Source organism: Peromyscus maniculatus, chromosome 21, assembly GCF_049852395.1.
Source record: "Peromyscus maniculatus bairdii isolate BWxNUB_F1_BW_parent chromosome 21, HU_Pman_BW_mat_3.1, whole genome shotgun sequence".
In the NCBI taxonomy this organism is placed as follows: Eukaryota; Metazoa; Chordata; class Mammalia; order Rodentia; family Cricetidae; genus Peromyscus; species Peromyscus maniculatus.
In genome coordinates, this window is record NC_134872.1 from 21,563,404 (window position 1) to 21,578,475 (window position 15,072).

Consider the following 15,072-nt stretch of genomic DNA (forward strand, 5'->3'; position numbering starts at 1 on the left):
TGGTGTCCCATGCCTTTAATCCCAGCACTTGGGAGGCAGGTGGATCTCTGAGTTCGAGGCCAGCCAGGTCTATAGAGTGAGTTCTAGGATAGTCAGGGCTACACACAGAAACCCTGTCCACAAAAAAAAAAAAAAAAAAAAAAAAAAGAGGAAGGAAGGAAGAAAAGCAGAAAGAATGGGTATATAATTCATTGGTAGAATGCTTGCGTAGCTTATATAAAACCCAAGTTCAATTCCCAGTACTGCAATGAAGAGTACTAAATGAAGATAAAAATGTACCTTTTCACATTGTTTTTGGTACTTACTGAACACAGAGAGCAAATCTTAAAGCAATTCTTGGTCTTCCATCCCAAATCTAGTACCAAAGAATCTGAGTGTGAGGCATAGGGGAAAAAAAGGGGGGTTGCCTTCTTTAGGGTTTTTTTTATTGTTGTTGTTTTTCAAGACAGGGTTTCTCTGTGTAACAGCTCTGCTGTCCTGGCATTCATCCTGTACAACAAACTGGCCTCAAACTCACAAAGATTCCCCCTGCCTCTGTCTCCTGAGTGCAGGTATTAAGGGCGTGTGCCAACACTGCACAGTTTATTTAGTGTTTTAAATGTTTGTGTGTAAATATGTGTGTCTGAATGTGAGTTTGTATGCTGAGGTGCAGTGCCTACAGAAACCGGAAGAGGACATTAAGATCCCCTAAAACTGGAAAAACAAGCAGCTGCAAGCCACATTGGTACTGGGAATCTGACTGGGTTCTCTGCAAGAAAAGTAAGTGCTCTTAACCACAGAGCCATCTATCTCTCCAGGCCCTGCCACAAGGCCACTTTCAATATGTTCTGTCATGGTCCTCATACACATCAAGTAGCTTAGCCCTACCTACCGAGAGACAGCAATGAATGCAAGAAACCAAAGTTGTTGATCACTGACTTCAATCACATATATTAGGTTCTTCTAGGTTCCGCTAAACTTTCCACAACTTTGTATTTCAAAGGGCTTAGTAGTAACTGTCCTAAAAATAAGTATATGGCTATATACTTAAGAATCACTGGGAAGATAAACTACATTAATTTATTTGTTTCTTTATTTATTTTGGAGGTAGGGTTTCACTATGTAGCTCTGACTGTCCTCGAACTTACTACATAGACCAGGCTGGCCTTAAACTCAGAGCTCCACCTCCTCTGCCTCCCAAGTGCTTGGATTAAAGGCGTGCACCACTGTGTCTTTATTCAGATGGGTAATGCAGAATGAATTGGTTTATCTTTAAAAAATTCAATTTAGCATTACAATGATTAGATATATTAAAATCTAAATCAATAACACATTTTAGAAAACAACAGAAATGTTCTCTAAGGCCTGTTAAGTATTACCAATATTAATTTTAACAAACCAAATTATTGCAGGGTACAATTCAGCACAAATACTAAAAAGAGAACAGTTTGCCCCCTCCGAAATGTCTCTCAAATCCCTCAGAGAGCATTGTGCTGTCTGGATGCTAAAGCTCTATCTATGGATTTAAAAAAAGAAGAAGAAATCCTATGCTAAACATCCAAAGCTGTCTTATATAAAATGGCAGCGTATAACTACATCCATACACTGACACTGTGCTTCCTTCTCTGCTGTTCCTCTGAACTTGAAGATATTTTAACAGATGGAGCAGATCTTTCAGGCTAAGTAGCATCTTTCACAAGATGGAATTAGTCATGTAGACTTCGTCCTAGATTAGTCTTCTGCGTTCAATATAAATGATTTCTATAACAATACATCAACATAGCAAATAAAAGAACTTTGAGATGATGGTAAAGAAGTCAAACTCAAACATTCAATACTTGATGTGATACCAATGTAAACAGTTCCATTTAACAGAGAATAGGCTTTTGGAAGAAAAAAGTCATTAAGGAGGTGAAATAAAAACTAAATAAAAATATTAAGACATTATTTGTATTTCATTCATTCTCTTCTCTGTGCATAAAAGTTTTTCACAAGATATTAAGTTTAGTATCACTTCCAATAGATAGGAAGCCTCAATATTTTTTAAGAAAGAATGAAAACTTATACATACCTGCTTTTACAGATAGACTGCTACCAATATATTGCTCTTGATAGTCTGCCTACTGAAAATCATGCCATTTTAACATGACAATTTTTAATTTCAGATACAACATGTAAAAAAATACACCCTGGAGTCAAACATAAATGGTGCCTACAATGCTGGGCATGGTGGTTCATGTCTTTAAGCCAGGCACTGGAGTGGCAGAGGCAGACATATCTCTACAAGTTCAGGCCATCCTGGTCTATATAGTTAAGTTTCAGGCCAGCCAGGAATACTTAATGAGACCCTTTCTCAAAACAACAAACAAAAGATCAAAGCAAAAAATATAAAGTAGTAGTTACAGAAAGATTTGTGAAGACTACAATGAATGCTGAGGAGAAAGAAAACAATTTTGTAAAGCAAAACTAAGCAGGCAAAGGTGCAAAGGACTAACCTCACTTATCAAATTAAAAGATAAGTGAACTATATTTAAGAAAAAATAACAGCCATGAATTCAGGCCATCCTGTGCTACATACATAATGAGTTCTAGGCCAGCCTAATCTACAGTATAAAAAGATCCTTTCTCAGGGCTGGAGAAACAGCTTGGTATTAAGGGCATTTGTTGCTCTTGCAGGTCACAGGTTCAATTCTCAGCACCCATGTGGTGGCTCACATGTAAATCCAGTTCCAGGGAATCTAACACCCTTTAAATTCTGCAGCACCAGACACATACATGGTGCACATACACAAGCAATGTAAAGACTTATTAAAATAAAATAGCAACTAAGTCTAAAAGAGAAAAGACCTCATCTCAATGTAACAAATCTACAACACACACACTCACTAAAGTTAAAGATCTGTTTTTTTTTTTATTTTGAAAGTTTGCAAACTACAAGCCATTTGAAAAAGCAAAATGGCAGAGTATCAAGAGATGGTAGATCTGAAATCAGAAACCTGCATTCATATTCCTGCCCTGATACTGGTTATGTGATTTCAAAATTCTCAAGTTCCTTTATTTTTGAGGTTTAAAAAAAAAAGAAGAGAAACAGACATCATGCCAGGCATGGTGGCGCACACCTCTAATCCCAGCACTCAGTAGGTAGAGGGTGGGTGCATCTCTGTGAGTTCCAGGCCAGCCTCATTTACATAGTGTTCCAGGCTAGTCAGAGTTATACAGTGTGACTATGTCTCAACACACACACACACACACACACACACACACACACACACACACACACAGACTTTAAAATACCAAACATTTCACAGCATTATCACTTAAGCATATGAATTTAGTAGACTAATAAATGACTATCTGTGACGTTCAACAAACATTTCAAGATCCCAGAACTGAATGTTCTGTCTAGTTCAAAAATGAGAGCTGTGACTACAAACTGAACACTAAGCTTTATTCACAGCAGGTTTATAGAACTAGAAATATCCAATGTTCACATTTAGAAACTTTCTAGTGAGAGGTTAAGAGTGCACAGTCAGGGTTTTCTCCTGAGGATGTAGTTTCTCTCCCCATATGGGAATATTAAGTCCACTCTTCCATTTACACTGAGCCATAAGAAACCACAACATTAATTCAAAGCACAGGAAATGAAGAGGTCTCATAATTCTTAAGCTTCCCTATCTCCTCCACGTGCTGACTGTATGATAGATACTCTGAACGACCTGACAGGTGCATTCTACTCTAAAAGATCAATGCTTTGTTCCAAACTATTTTATCTGTGCTGGGGAGTAAGCCCAGGACCTCATTCATATGCAGCACAATCTCTACCACTGAGTTAAAACCAAGTCCCTAAAATATTTCTAACATAATTCAGAATCTGGTAACTGAATCGTTAATAACACATTAGATAATAAACCTAAAAAAAAAAAGATCAGATTCACCACTGTTAAAGTATTAAGTTAGAGACAAAATTTATTATTATTATAACTTACAAGGATTTGATTCTCATATAAGCCAAACACAAATATTTTAGTCATGTGTGCTTAGACACTAGTTCCAAGAACAATATCAGAGCCAAAATTCACACACACACACACACACACACACACACACACACACACACACACAAATACACATGCAATAAATCAAAACTAAAGAAACAAGGCAACCTAAAATCTGCAATGGTGACTCATCCATGTAATCCAAGTACTGAGGAATCAGAGACAGGAGATCTTGATTTAGACATGGAGTTCTAAAACAGCCTGGTTTACAGTGAGCTCCAGCAAGCCTGAGATTGAGTGAGACTGCCAAAATCCAACAAGATCTATACAGGATTTTAATCTAGCAGCATAAAAACGTTTAACTCAGGGAGGATCTCTTCAAGTCCCAGGACAGCCTGGTCTATACAGAGTGTTCCAGACTAGCCAGGAATACATAAAGAGATGTGCCGACCCCCAACACACACACCCTAGAAGTAATGAATATACCAATTAACAGCAAACAAACTCCTCACATATGGAGAATCTAAAGAATAAGTGTACTAAGGTTATTTTTTATACATAACCCATGTTACTCTTACAAAAGCTTCACTTTAAGATAAAGACACTAACCTAATTCACAGCAACATTCAAGATCACATACCTGACACTGATCTGTCAAATTAGCAATCACTAACGAAAAAATTCCTTAATACACTTATATCACCTTGCCAAAGCTCAACATGTGTGTGTGCAGATAGCGCATATGTGCACTGTGAATGGAAGCCAGGGGACAATCCCAGCTGCTGTTCCTCGAGTGTAAACCACCTTTTGTCTTTTAAAGTCTTTACTGTTTAAGAACATTTGCTTATACACGGGAGAATTTATATGGAGATCACAAGACAGCTTACAGGAGTTGGTCCTCTCCTCCTATCATGGTCCAAAGACCAAACTCAGGCTGTTGGACCGGCAGGCACTTCAAGTGCGTTTACATCCTCTGCCCATCAAGAGATCTCATGGTCACCTGTTCTCTTCCCCCGCCCCCCTCCTTCAGACAGAATCTCTCACTGGCCTGGAACTTGTAGAGCCAGCTAGGTTGCATGCCAGCCTGCCTGACAATAAACCCCAGAGAGTCTGCCTGTCTCTGCCTCCTCCTCGGAGCTGGAATTTCAAATGTGCCCCAACACACTTGGGTGTTTTTAGGTATATTCTGAGAGAATCAAACTGAAGTCTTCATGTGTGCCTGTCTTGCCTGCATTTTAAAGACTTTATTATCACCCTAGGTCAATAATACGCTTTTTAATGAAATACACATCCAAGAAAACACATTTCTATTCCTTTCCAAATGTACCTGCTAAAACAGACACATACTACCGTAACTGCATTCTTTCCTTCATTTCGATTAACAGTAAAAGTTAAGGAACATTATGACCTAGTTATTTGACTTATTTTAAGTCATCTGAACTATACACTACTTTCACCAAAAAATTAAATAAGTGACTAAAACCTCAAATGCATAAAGAAATGTATACATCATTTCAAGACCTAATGTCACAGCCGACGCCTCAAAAATCCAAGAGGGGCCAGAGCACAGGCCTGCCTATGATTCCAGCTGTCTAGGAGGCTAAAGCGCATTTGAGTCTAGACATCCAAGACCAGCATAGACAGACAAAATTTCATCTTTAAAAACAGGAAGAAATCTAAATTCTGTCATCCCCCAAAAAATACTATATATAAGTCAAAGTGTTTATAGAAGACAGTCCTGCTCCCTTAGTAACATACAATGGGTACATCCATAATGGAGGCCAACTGTAAGCATTTTTTAATATAGCTGAAAGTGAAATTATGTAACACTAGTGCTGAAATATTCTAAATTTCATAGTTTCAAATAATGTGTAAGGACCACTGGGAAAAATACGAACACTATAGGTTCTAGAATGAAAAAAGAGAAATTAAACAGTCACAAAGTACTTCTCAAATTGTTGAAGGAAGGCAAAGAGTCACACTGTTTTAGGTCAGAGTGACTTTTTATCCATTATGTAAAATTTATATAGAAAGAAATATAGACATATAAATTGTAGGAATCAGTAATTAAGAGATAAAGCTTAATGTGTGTGACTAGCAGTCAGGAGACAGAAAAACAATCTGTCACCTCCTGAAACTCCTTTCTTTTCTTTCCAATCAACTGCCTCGATCCACAGGAAACTTAATTCTTACTATATATATGGTAGAGAATCTTGATTGTAACTCCAGCTAGCCTTGAACCTCCTTCATCACACTCCAAAGTGCTTGGATTACAAGCATTTAAACCGTGAATGGCTCACAATTTGTACTTTTAAATAACCAGCTTAATATCTTGCTATTTGCAAAAAATGGCATACACTTATTCCCTCTCTATCATTATTTCCAATGGACCTTTCAATGTTTCAGAGTTTGATTGTCTCCAATACTACCTAAAACTAAAACCATTTCCTAATTTTCATGTACCTAAGACCATAGGACCGCACAAAATTCTGCTCCATGTTCGCTTTAGTGTCTAAACCATTACCCATATCTTCCAGGTAAAACCCTCAATTCTCCTATTAGAAGAAAGGGAAATTAATTCAGCGCATCTTTATACAAACACAAAGTAATGACTAAGTAAAACCATAACAAGTAGTCATTAAGATGAGTTAAGTAAAGTTTAAGGGTTCTTTCTCTCTTTTTACACAAATAACCAAGCAGAGTTTTGTAAATTGCCTCTATTCTTACTTCCTTCTATAAGTCACTGTTAGCAAACTAACCCCATTTTACACGATTCAAGTTAAACACACGCCACGTGTAATGACGGCAGTAACTGTGGGTAGGAATGGTTTTCAAGAACTCACTTGAGGCTTCCAACAGCTATATCAAAATGGTAGATACTCTGCCAGTTACGGTGGATCTGAAACTAAATCTAAATACAAAGGGAAATTTTTTTAAACTTGCAGGAGAAAAAAAAAATCATCCGAGTCGCTATGAACTTCACAAATTCTGTCTTTACTGAACAACGAAGGGAAGCTTAGTCAATTCCCTGTTTCTACTCTTCCCCATTCCCTCAATACCATTCCCTAATGAGAATGCACTTGTAACCAACAGAGCGTCTCCTGGCACAAAACCAGACGTACACATTAATACTCCCGAAAGATAACACTGACAGTGTCCTATGTAAGTGGCAAATGGGGGCGGGGGGCGCTACTTAGAAGTGCTAAATGCCCTTCCAAACCTTCATTTACTGTATCTCTCGCCTCTGTGAAGCCATATAAAACTCAGGAACAGGAAAACCCTAAAGCAATGTCCGTTTCGAAGAACAACAAAAAGTACAAATTTATGGGAAAGGCTTCGGTTACCCCTCATACCAAAAATATTCCCATCGTTTCCGATGACAAAGCCAACCGCAGGATGGGTTTGCGGGGAGGGGGGGCAAGGCGCACAGAGTTGGGGCCCCGCGTCGCGGGTTCTTGGCGGGTCCGCCCCACCTGCCGCCCGCCTGCCCGCCCGCCCGGCCCGCGCCCCGGGGCTGCGCTCCCTGGGACTGCGCTCTCCGCCCGGCCCGCGCGGAGGGGCGTGCCGCCGGTCCGCTCGCTCTTACCGCCAGGTCCGGGTGGCCGCTGTCGCGGTGGGACACGGCTCGGATGACCCCCGCCCGCCAGCCGCTCCCGCAGCCGCTCTGCCCGCGCTCGGGACGCGCGTCCTCGCCGGCCGCCACGCACAGGAACCGCTTCCCCACCAGCTCCGGCCGCGTCTCCACCGCCATGGCCGCCTCTGCGCCGGGGACGAGCGCGGCCCGCTCCTACCGGCCACCCATGCTGAGGAGCCGACCGCAGGCGAGGCGGCCCGCGAGCGAGAGCGCCCCGGCACGCTCGGCGACCCGGAGCCGCGCCGCCCCCGTCCTCCCGCGCGCCCCACAGGCAAACTGACAGGAATGTGCGCGCGGCCGGCGCAAGCGGCGCGCCGTGGCCAGTACCCCTCCGCCCGCGCCGCGGCGCGTGTCCTTCCGCGGGCGGGGGGGCGGGGGTCGGCGGGCGCCGCCAAGTAGTGCCGCCCCGCCGGCTGCGCTGCGGCACCGAGCGGCAGCTGCCCAGGGACAGCGGGCCGAGGCCAAGCTGCTTCCGCCGCTCCTTCCTCGCCCTCTCGGAGGGGCGACTGCCGGGGAAGGGCTCGGCTCCCACGCGGGGTCGCAAAGCCAACTCCGGGTGGCCGGCATGTCAGGAGCGACGTCCTTGCGAACACATAGCGCCGTCCGTCGTCAAGGAGCCCGGATCCCCGGCGGCCGCCCACCCCACCGTGCCCGCTCGGCGACCCGCGGCTCTAAAGCAGCATTCCTCCCGGCGGCGGCGGCGGCGGCGGCTCTAACTCCGCATCGGAGCTGTTGGGAGATTTACACCTCGCGCCGCCTTTTTACAGGAACGCCAGACGCTGCTGCACCGCGGGCTGTTACCGACGTCCTTAAATTTCACAAACTGTCTCAGCGCCAAGCCGAGTACTCGGCGTACTAGAACACAGTCGGGTAATAAAACGGAAAGCTCCAGAGTCAGTTACTGGAAAAGACCTTGGAAGAAAAGAATCTTAGCCAATCACACTTGAAGACAATAAATGATGTTTACTTCCCGTCCAATCACAACAGGACTTTATAACCCAGACAAAGACAGCTAGGAATTCCTCTTCTGATCGCGCCTCAATTCTCACAATCAAGGCTCCCTTTAGACACCAGTGAGCAGTTTGATGACGGCATGCTACAGACTTTATTTTAAAGCAGGTTTATGGAATTTTTAATCTAAATCCAAACTGCCATTTTTCAGTGATTATCAACTTCAAAATTTTATCTAATCCAGTAAAAACCTCTTCCTAAACTCCCTCCCCAAAAAATGCTTTCTGAAAAGCCTTATTAGTAGCACTCTGAGTGTTTATAACAAACACAAAGGACTCTTCACTATCTATAGAACATTCCAAGAAAGCTGTTAAAGCAGGCAAACAGCCATTGGGTATATAAGAGATGGAAACTACAAGGCTGGGTTGAATTGAGCAGTCTAATTTTTCTTGTCTAAGGAAAAACAAAATTGTAACGCATACAAAAAAAAAAACTATGCACAAAACTGCATGCTGGCGGCTCAGATTTCTCGGGATTTCTTCCCACGTCAGGTTAATAAACCGAATAAAATAAGCCAAGGGAAGGAGCACAACATACGTGGACTGTTAAAAGGAGTCTCATACTCAAATACCAAACCTTCAGTGTGGTCTGTTTTGTAACCTGGGGCGCAAGGTACTCGGGGCTGGGGACAGAAGGTTTTGCCTAGCTAGTGCAAAGCAAACCCTGGAGTGAGGCCCCAGCGTGGGCGAAGAGTTTTGCTTTTTCTTTTTAAAGAAAACTGATTCCTAACTTTTAATGATGTCCTAATACAGGGAAAGCAGTCCAATAAAAAGCATGTAAATACAATTTAAAAACAAAAAAAAACAAACAAACCACATTCCGGGTAGAAACAAAGCTTTCACAGGTCATGTATCCCAATAGCTGATTTTCTTGCTGAATAATAGGGGCTAACCCTGAACTCATCTGTTTGCTTTTCTTTCAAGACTGAATTTCTCTGTGTAAATCAGGCTGTCCTCAAACTCATTCTGGAGACCAGGCTGACCTCGAACTCGGTCTCTGCCTCCCGAGTGCATGCACCACCACTGCTAGGCCCCTTTTGCTTTTTCTCCAGGGCTGGGTTACAAGTGTGTGCCACCACATCCAGCTTTAATGGATTTCTACAGTTATATCCCAACCGCCTCCCCAAGACTAGAGTCAATACCTGGGTTCATGCTAAGCTAAGGCTATTTTGCCTTTGGAGAAACTTGAAAAAGATCTTCAAAAGAAGAGTAGGACTTTGAAGGTTTGGGGTTTCTTTTCTTGGTTTTTTGGTTTGTTTGCTTTTGTTTTTTAGGGTTTTTGCTGGCATTTAATTTTGTTTTGTTAAGGAGTATCTGTATTGTTTAATTTTTACTAGCAAATCCTAACTGTAAACAATATGGAATTGAAAGAAATTTTAATATCAGATTTGAAAGCTCAGTATAATGGTTAGTATTGACTGTCAATTCAGCAGGATGGGAGGGTCATAAGCCTACTAGCAGAAAAGCTTCTAGGCATGCCTGTGAAGGATTATCTAGATTAGACTGAGGTCATTAGACCTATCTTAACTGTGGGCAGCAGGATCCCACAGGCTGGGGGTTGAGGTCATTAGATCCATCTTAACTGTGGGCAGCAGGATCCCACAGGCTGGGGGTTGAGGTCATTAGATCCATCTTAACTGTGGGCAGCAGGATCCCACAGGCTGGGGGTTGAGGTCATTAGACCTATCTTAACTATGGGCAGCAGGATCCCACAGGCTGGAGTTGAGGTCATTAGATCCATCTTAACTGTGGGCAGCAGGATCCCACAGGCTGGGGGTTGAGGTCATTAGACCTATCTTAACTATGGGCAGCAGGATCCCACAGGCTGGAGTTGAGGTCATTAGATCCATCTCAACTGTGGGCAGCAGGATCCCACAGGCTGGGGGTCTTCACTGTAACCAAAGGGAGGAAGTGAGATGAGTACTACCATTCATCACTCTCTGCACCTGACTGGGGGCCTGATGTTCCTGCTGTTCTTTGCCGCCACGCCTTCCCTACATTATGGACTGTGTACAGGTGAACTGTGACCCCACCCACCCTACCTACCCCAAGCCCTTTCTCATTTACGCTGCTTCTATCTGGTCGCTTTGTCATGGCAACAGAAAAGCAACGATTACACTTAGAATACTGTATGTTTCATTTGTGAATTTCCATGTATTATTTCATAAAGATGCTCAGGCCAAGCAAAGTGGCCACACCTTTAATCCCAGCACCCAGTAGGCAAAGGCTAGCTAATCTGAGTTCAAGGCTAGCCTGGACAACTTACAAAGACCATATCTCAAAAAAATAAAAATAAAAGATGTTCATAAAATACCACTATCAATCATGTAAAGAAGGTGCCAGAATTCTTTACTATGCCAGTAAAAAGAGTAGCAGAAGTATTTAATATGTACTTAAAGAAGCTGAAAATGAGAAATATCATTCAGATCTTCTGTACTTTCTATCATTTATGGAGATATGTCCCTTAACTATGTCTGCACATATACAATTCAAGCAAGTCTCTCACACCAAATCCACATAAAAAGGACACATTAGGAGATTATATCTGTTTTGTTTTGTTTTTAAGTCACAAAAATCTACTCAGGAAAACCAGCTGGTGCCAGCCATGATGGCTTGCTCGTGGTCCCAAAACAGAAGGTGGAAACAGTAGTTTGAGGGACGCAAGGTCGTCTTTATACACACAGCAAGTCTGAGGCCAGCTTAGGCTCAACAGAACAAGACAACAAACACTTACTTGGTCTGCTTTTAAGAACTGAAGTGAAGGAAGGAAACTGACTGCGATGATAGAAGTCATGATTATCTACTCCGTTATCAGTGACTGGTCGACAACGTTTTGATTTGGTATTATCGGGGAGAGGAGAGATTATCTGCTTTCATGTGCATTAGTATTCTATACCACTATAAAGGTCTGTTACATTTTGGGAGGAAGGGAGCTTGGTAGGCAAGTATTCTACCATTAAACACACCTTGGAGTCTACCTAACCTCCAAGAAACCCGTGTTTGGCGCGTGTCTCCTGTAATGTATTAGTTTAGGTTTATGGAACACCTGGGGTATCGCGCACAAGGCTAAGCACTTTACACATGTAATCTTATTTTAAGGATGAGGAAAATGAGGCTTAGCGAAGCTTCATAAGCTTGCCTAAGACTATGAATTAAGGAATTAATTTTTGTTTTTTTTTGTTTGTTTGTTTGTTTTTTTTGAGACAGGGTCAATCTGTGTAGTCCTGGAACTCACTCTGTAGACCAGTCTGAACTTGAACTCACAGAGATCCTCCTGCCTCTGCCTCCCTAGTGCTGGTGTTAAAGGCGTGTGCCACCACTGCCAGGCTAAGGAACTAATTTTTAAAACTAGGTTTGTAATGTCAAAGAGACTCTGCTCTTAATTTAAAAACAAAAAACAAACCAAAAAAAAACGCTTTAAAAGAAATGTGCAGGTCAGCTACTAAGCTGATTACTCTTTATTAACATGGCCTATTCATACTTGATTTGCTCAACATTTATTTAGCAATTACTATGTCTCTCACATCTTGAAAGCTTCTGTAAACAGGGCCCTTTGTCTGCAAAGCTCAAAGCCTATCTGAAAACTCAGACAACAGAAATGCTTTGGTTTGTTGACTTAAGGATTTATCAACAAGGATGGAGAGAGATGGCTCAGACATTAAGAGTACTGGGTGCTCTTCTAGAGGACTCAGGGCTCAATTGTCAGCACCCACACAGCTGCTCACAACTGTGTAACCTCAGCTCCAGGGGATCGTGTAGTTGAATTTTCTTTTACTCTAGTCCCACACTGGAATGCCAAAATGTTGTTGGTCGGTTTGGCTCTTTTGGAGGACCCACCACTCAGCTCCCAAATAAATCAAACATGGAGGCTTATTCTTAATTACAAATGCCCAGCCTTAGCGTGGCTTGTTTCATGCCAGCTTTCCTTAAATTATCTCCTCTACCTCTTGCCTCTGGGCTTTTACCTTTTCCTATTTCTGTGTACCTTTCTTTCTTACTCGATTGCTGGCTGTGTAGCTGGTGAGCAATTCAGCAGGGTGTCTTCCAGCACGTTCTCTGCCCACGGCCCCTCTCAGAAATGTTCCAACTATTACCTGCCACCAAAACAAGCCACATGCAAATTCTCACTCTGCAAATAGGTCAGGTTCCTCCAGCGCCAAGTTCCCACTGAACCCACAAGCTCCACCTGACCGGACCGTGTTAGGAACAGTCCTGAGCCTAGCTCTGTCCATACTCACGGAAATTCATTGAGTTGAGAACTTATAGCTATAAATGAAGTGCTGAAGACACAGCTTGGCAGTTAAAAAGACCCATGTTCAATTCCCAGCTCACACACTTCGGTTCACAATCATCCGTAACTCCAGTTCTAGGGTAGTCAACACCCTCTTCTTGCCTCCAAGGACACCAGTCGTGCACTTGGTGAACATACATACATGCAGGCAAAATACCCATAAATCCTTTTATTATTTATTTATTATGTATATGTTGTTCTTCCAAATGTATGCCTGAATTGTAGGCCAGAAGAGAGTACCAGATCTTATTACAGATGGTTGTGAGCCATCACGTGTGGTTGCTGGGAACTGAACTCAGGACCCCTAGAAAAGCAGCCAGCACTCTTGACCTCTGAGCCATCTCTCTAAGCCCCTCATAAAATAAATCTTAAAAAAAAAAAAAAAAATTCTACAATAACTCAAACATCTCTACTCCATCAGGATGAAATGGGATTTTACCCGACGAAGGCCCTTTGTGATCTGGATCACACAGCACTGAGGTATACAGCTCAAATTAACAGCACCTGGTTTGAGGAAACAAAACCTAACAGTGAAATACGGTCTCCAGTCATTCCTCCCTTTGGTTCATTCTCAAAAAGCCACATGATTATATATAATGAGATTTATAACCTCCTGCAAAACACAAATATGTAATAAAAACCAATTACTCCACAGAAAAGCAAGCTCTGTCTACTAGCTCCATATGCACTTCACTACCGCAGATAATTTATTTTCTCAATTAAAGGGAGGAGATAAGGAGGCACATCAATTCCAAAGCCTAGAGTTCCAGGAGCCAGGACCTGGAAGTCCTAGATTTCAATTTAGACTGATTTGGCACATAATGATATTGAACCTCAAAAATAGATATTATTTTTGTTTGTGCTACAGACTAAGTTCAATCAACATATCTGTTAACATTCAGCTATGGGGAGTACATTGTGATATTATTTAATACCAAATAACCTGTATCATTTTTAAGAAAATAGGTCTCCAATTAGGAAAAACTGATCATGTCATTCCAAAGTCACTTTAAAAAATATTTAAGATGTAGCCACCAGGTGTGGTGACACAGACCTTTAATCCCAGCACTTGGGAGGCAGAGGCAGGTGGATCTCTGTTAACTTGTGGCCACCCTAGTTTACATACAGAACAGCCAGGGCTATGTAGAGAGAGCCTGCCTCAAAAATAAATAGAGTAGAGTAATAGATACATACATACATACTTAAAGTGTATATCCCAAGTACAGCAAACTAGAAATAAGATTCACATAACGTGGTACAATGAAAGAGTGAAATCAAGGGAATCCGGACCACAGTTGTCACCAACTATTGACAACTTGCTCTTTGAGGTCATCATTTCCAAAACACACAGGCTGAAGAAATCTGCAATGTTCCCTAAAGTTGACTTCTCAGGCTTCTGGGCCCTCCAGCAAGTAGTGAAGCACACTCCTGTCTCATGCTGACAAAGTTACCCTGTTCATCTGTCAAAGTCACGGTGAACCAGGTAGCATTTTCCCAGTTCATTTTTCTCAAGTAGCTCACAGAAGATACAGAACAACCTTTACTGCACTCACACTAGTAACACAGACCCACACTTCGTAACTAAACAGGCTCTTTCTATAGCCTTTTTAGAAATGCATGTATTGTTTATTGGGAGTGACATGTGCCAGCCTGTAAGTAAGTCTTTTATTAATAATACCTATTAACTGTACAACTTAGTGGGAGCCACTGTGGCAATTCCAAACATTCTTATATCATTGTGTGTCAATCAGGTTCCTCTACCCTTCTGCCACACACACCACTCCCTACTTTCAAGTCACCTTTGTTTCTGCCTCAAGTTTCCGCATAGGAGAGCAAACACTCGGTTTCTGTCTTTCTGAGTTTGACTTAGTTCACTGAACACAGTGCTCTCCAGTTCCAGTCATCGCTCTGCAAATGACCTGGCTTCCTTATTCTTTATGGTCAAATACTAATGCCGGCAAGTAGGTCTCATTTTCTCTGTCCATTCTTCTGTTTCCAGAACCTAGGCTGATTCCACATGGCAGCTGAGACGAGAGAGAAAATAAGCCTGGACGTGCAAGTACCTCATCTGCGTGCCTACTTCATTTTGTCTGGATACACACCCAGTCAGGGGAGAGTACCGCACAGTGGCTCTTTCTAACTTTCTGAAGAACCTCCACGCTG

The 15,072-nt window shown here is 42.3% G+C and overlaps 1 protein-coding gene across 5 annotated transcripts in view; it reads right to left on the reverse strand.

Annotated features, from left to right (window-relative positions):
• The window catches only part of Jmjd1c (jumonji domain containing 1C), a 187,822-nt gene that overhangs the window by 142,167 nt on the left and 30,583 nt on the right, over positions 1-15,072 (reverse strand). The window contains exon 1 of one of the 5 annotated variants that reach the window (XM_076557064.1): positions 7,561-7,764. The exons of 2 other annotated variants lie outside the window; for them this stretch is intronic. In XM_076557064.1, the coding sequence (XP_076413179.1) occupies positions 7,561-7,725 (165 nt within the window). In that variant the 5' untranslated portion in view covers positions 7,726-7,764. Of the gene's footprint in view, positions 1-7,327; positions 7,467-7,560; positions 7,765-15,072 lie in introns of those variants that run through there. 2 more of the 5 variants (XM_076557062.1, XM_076557065.1) reach the window with 2 other exon arrangements.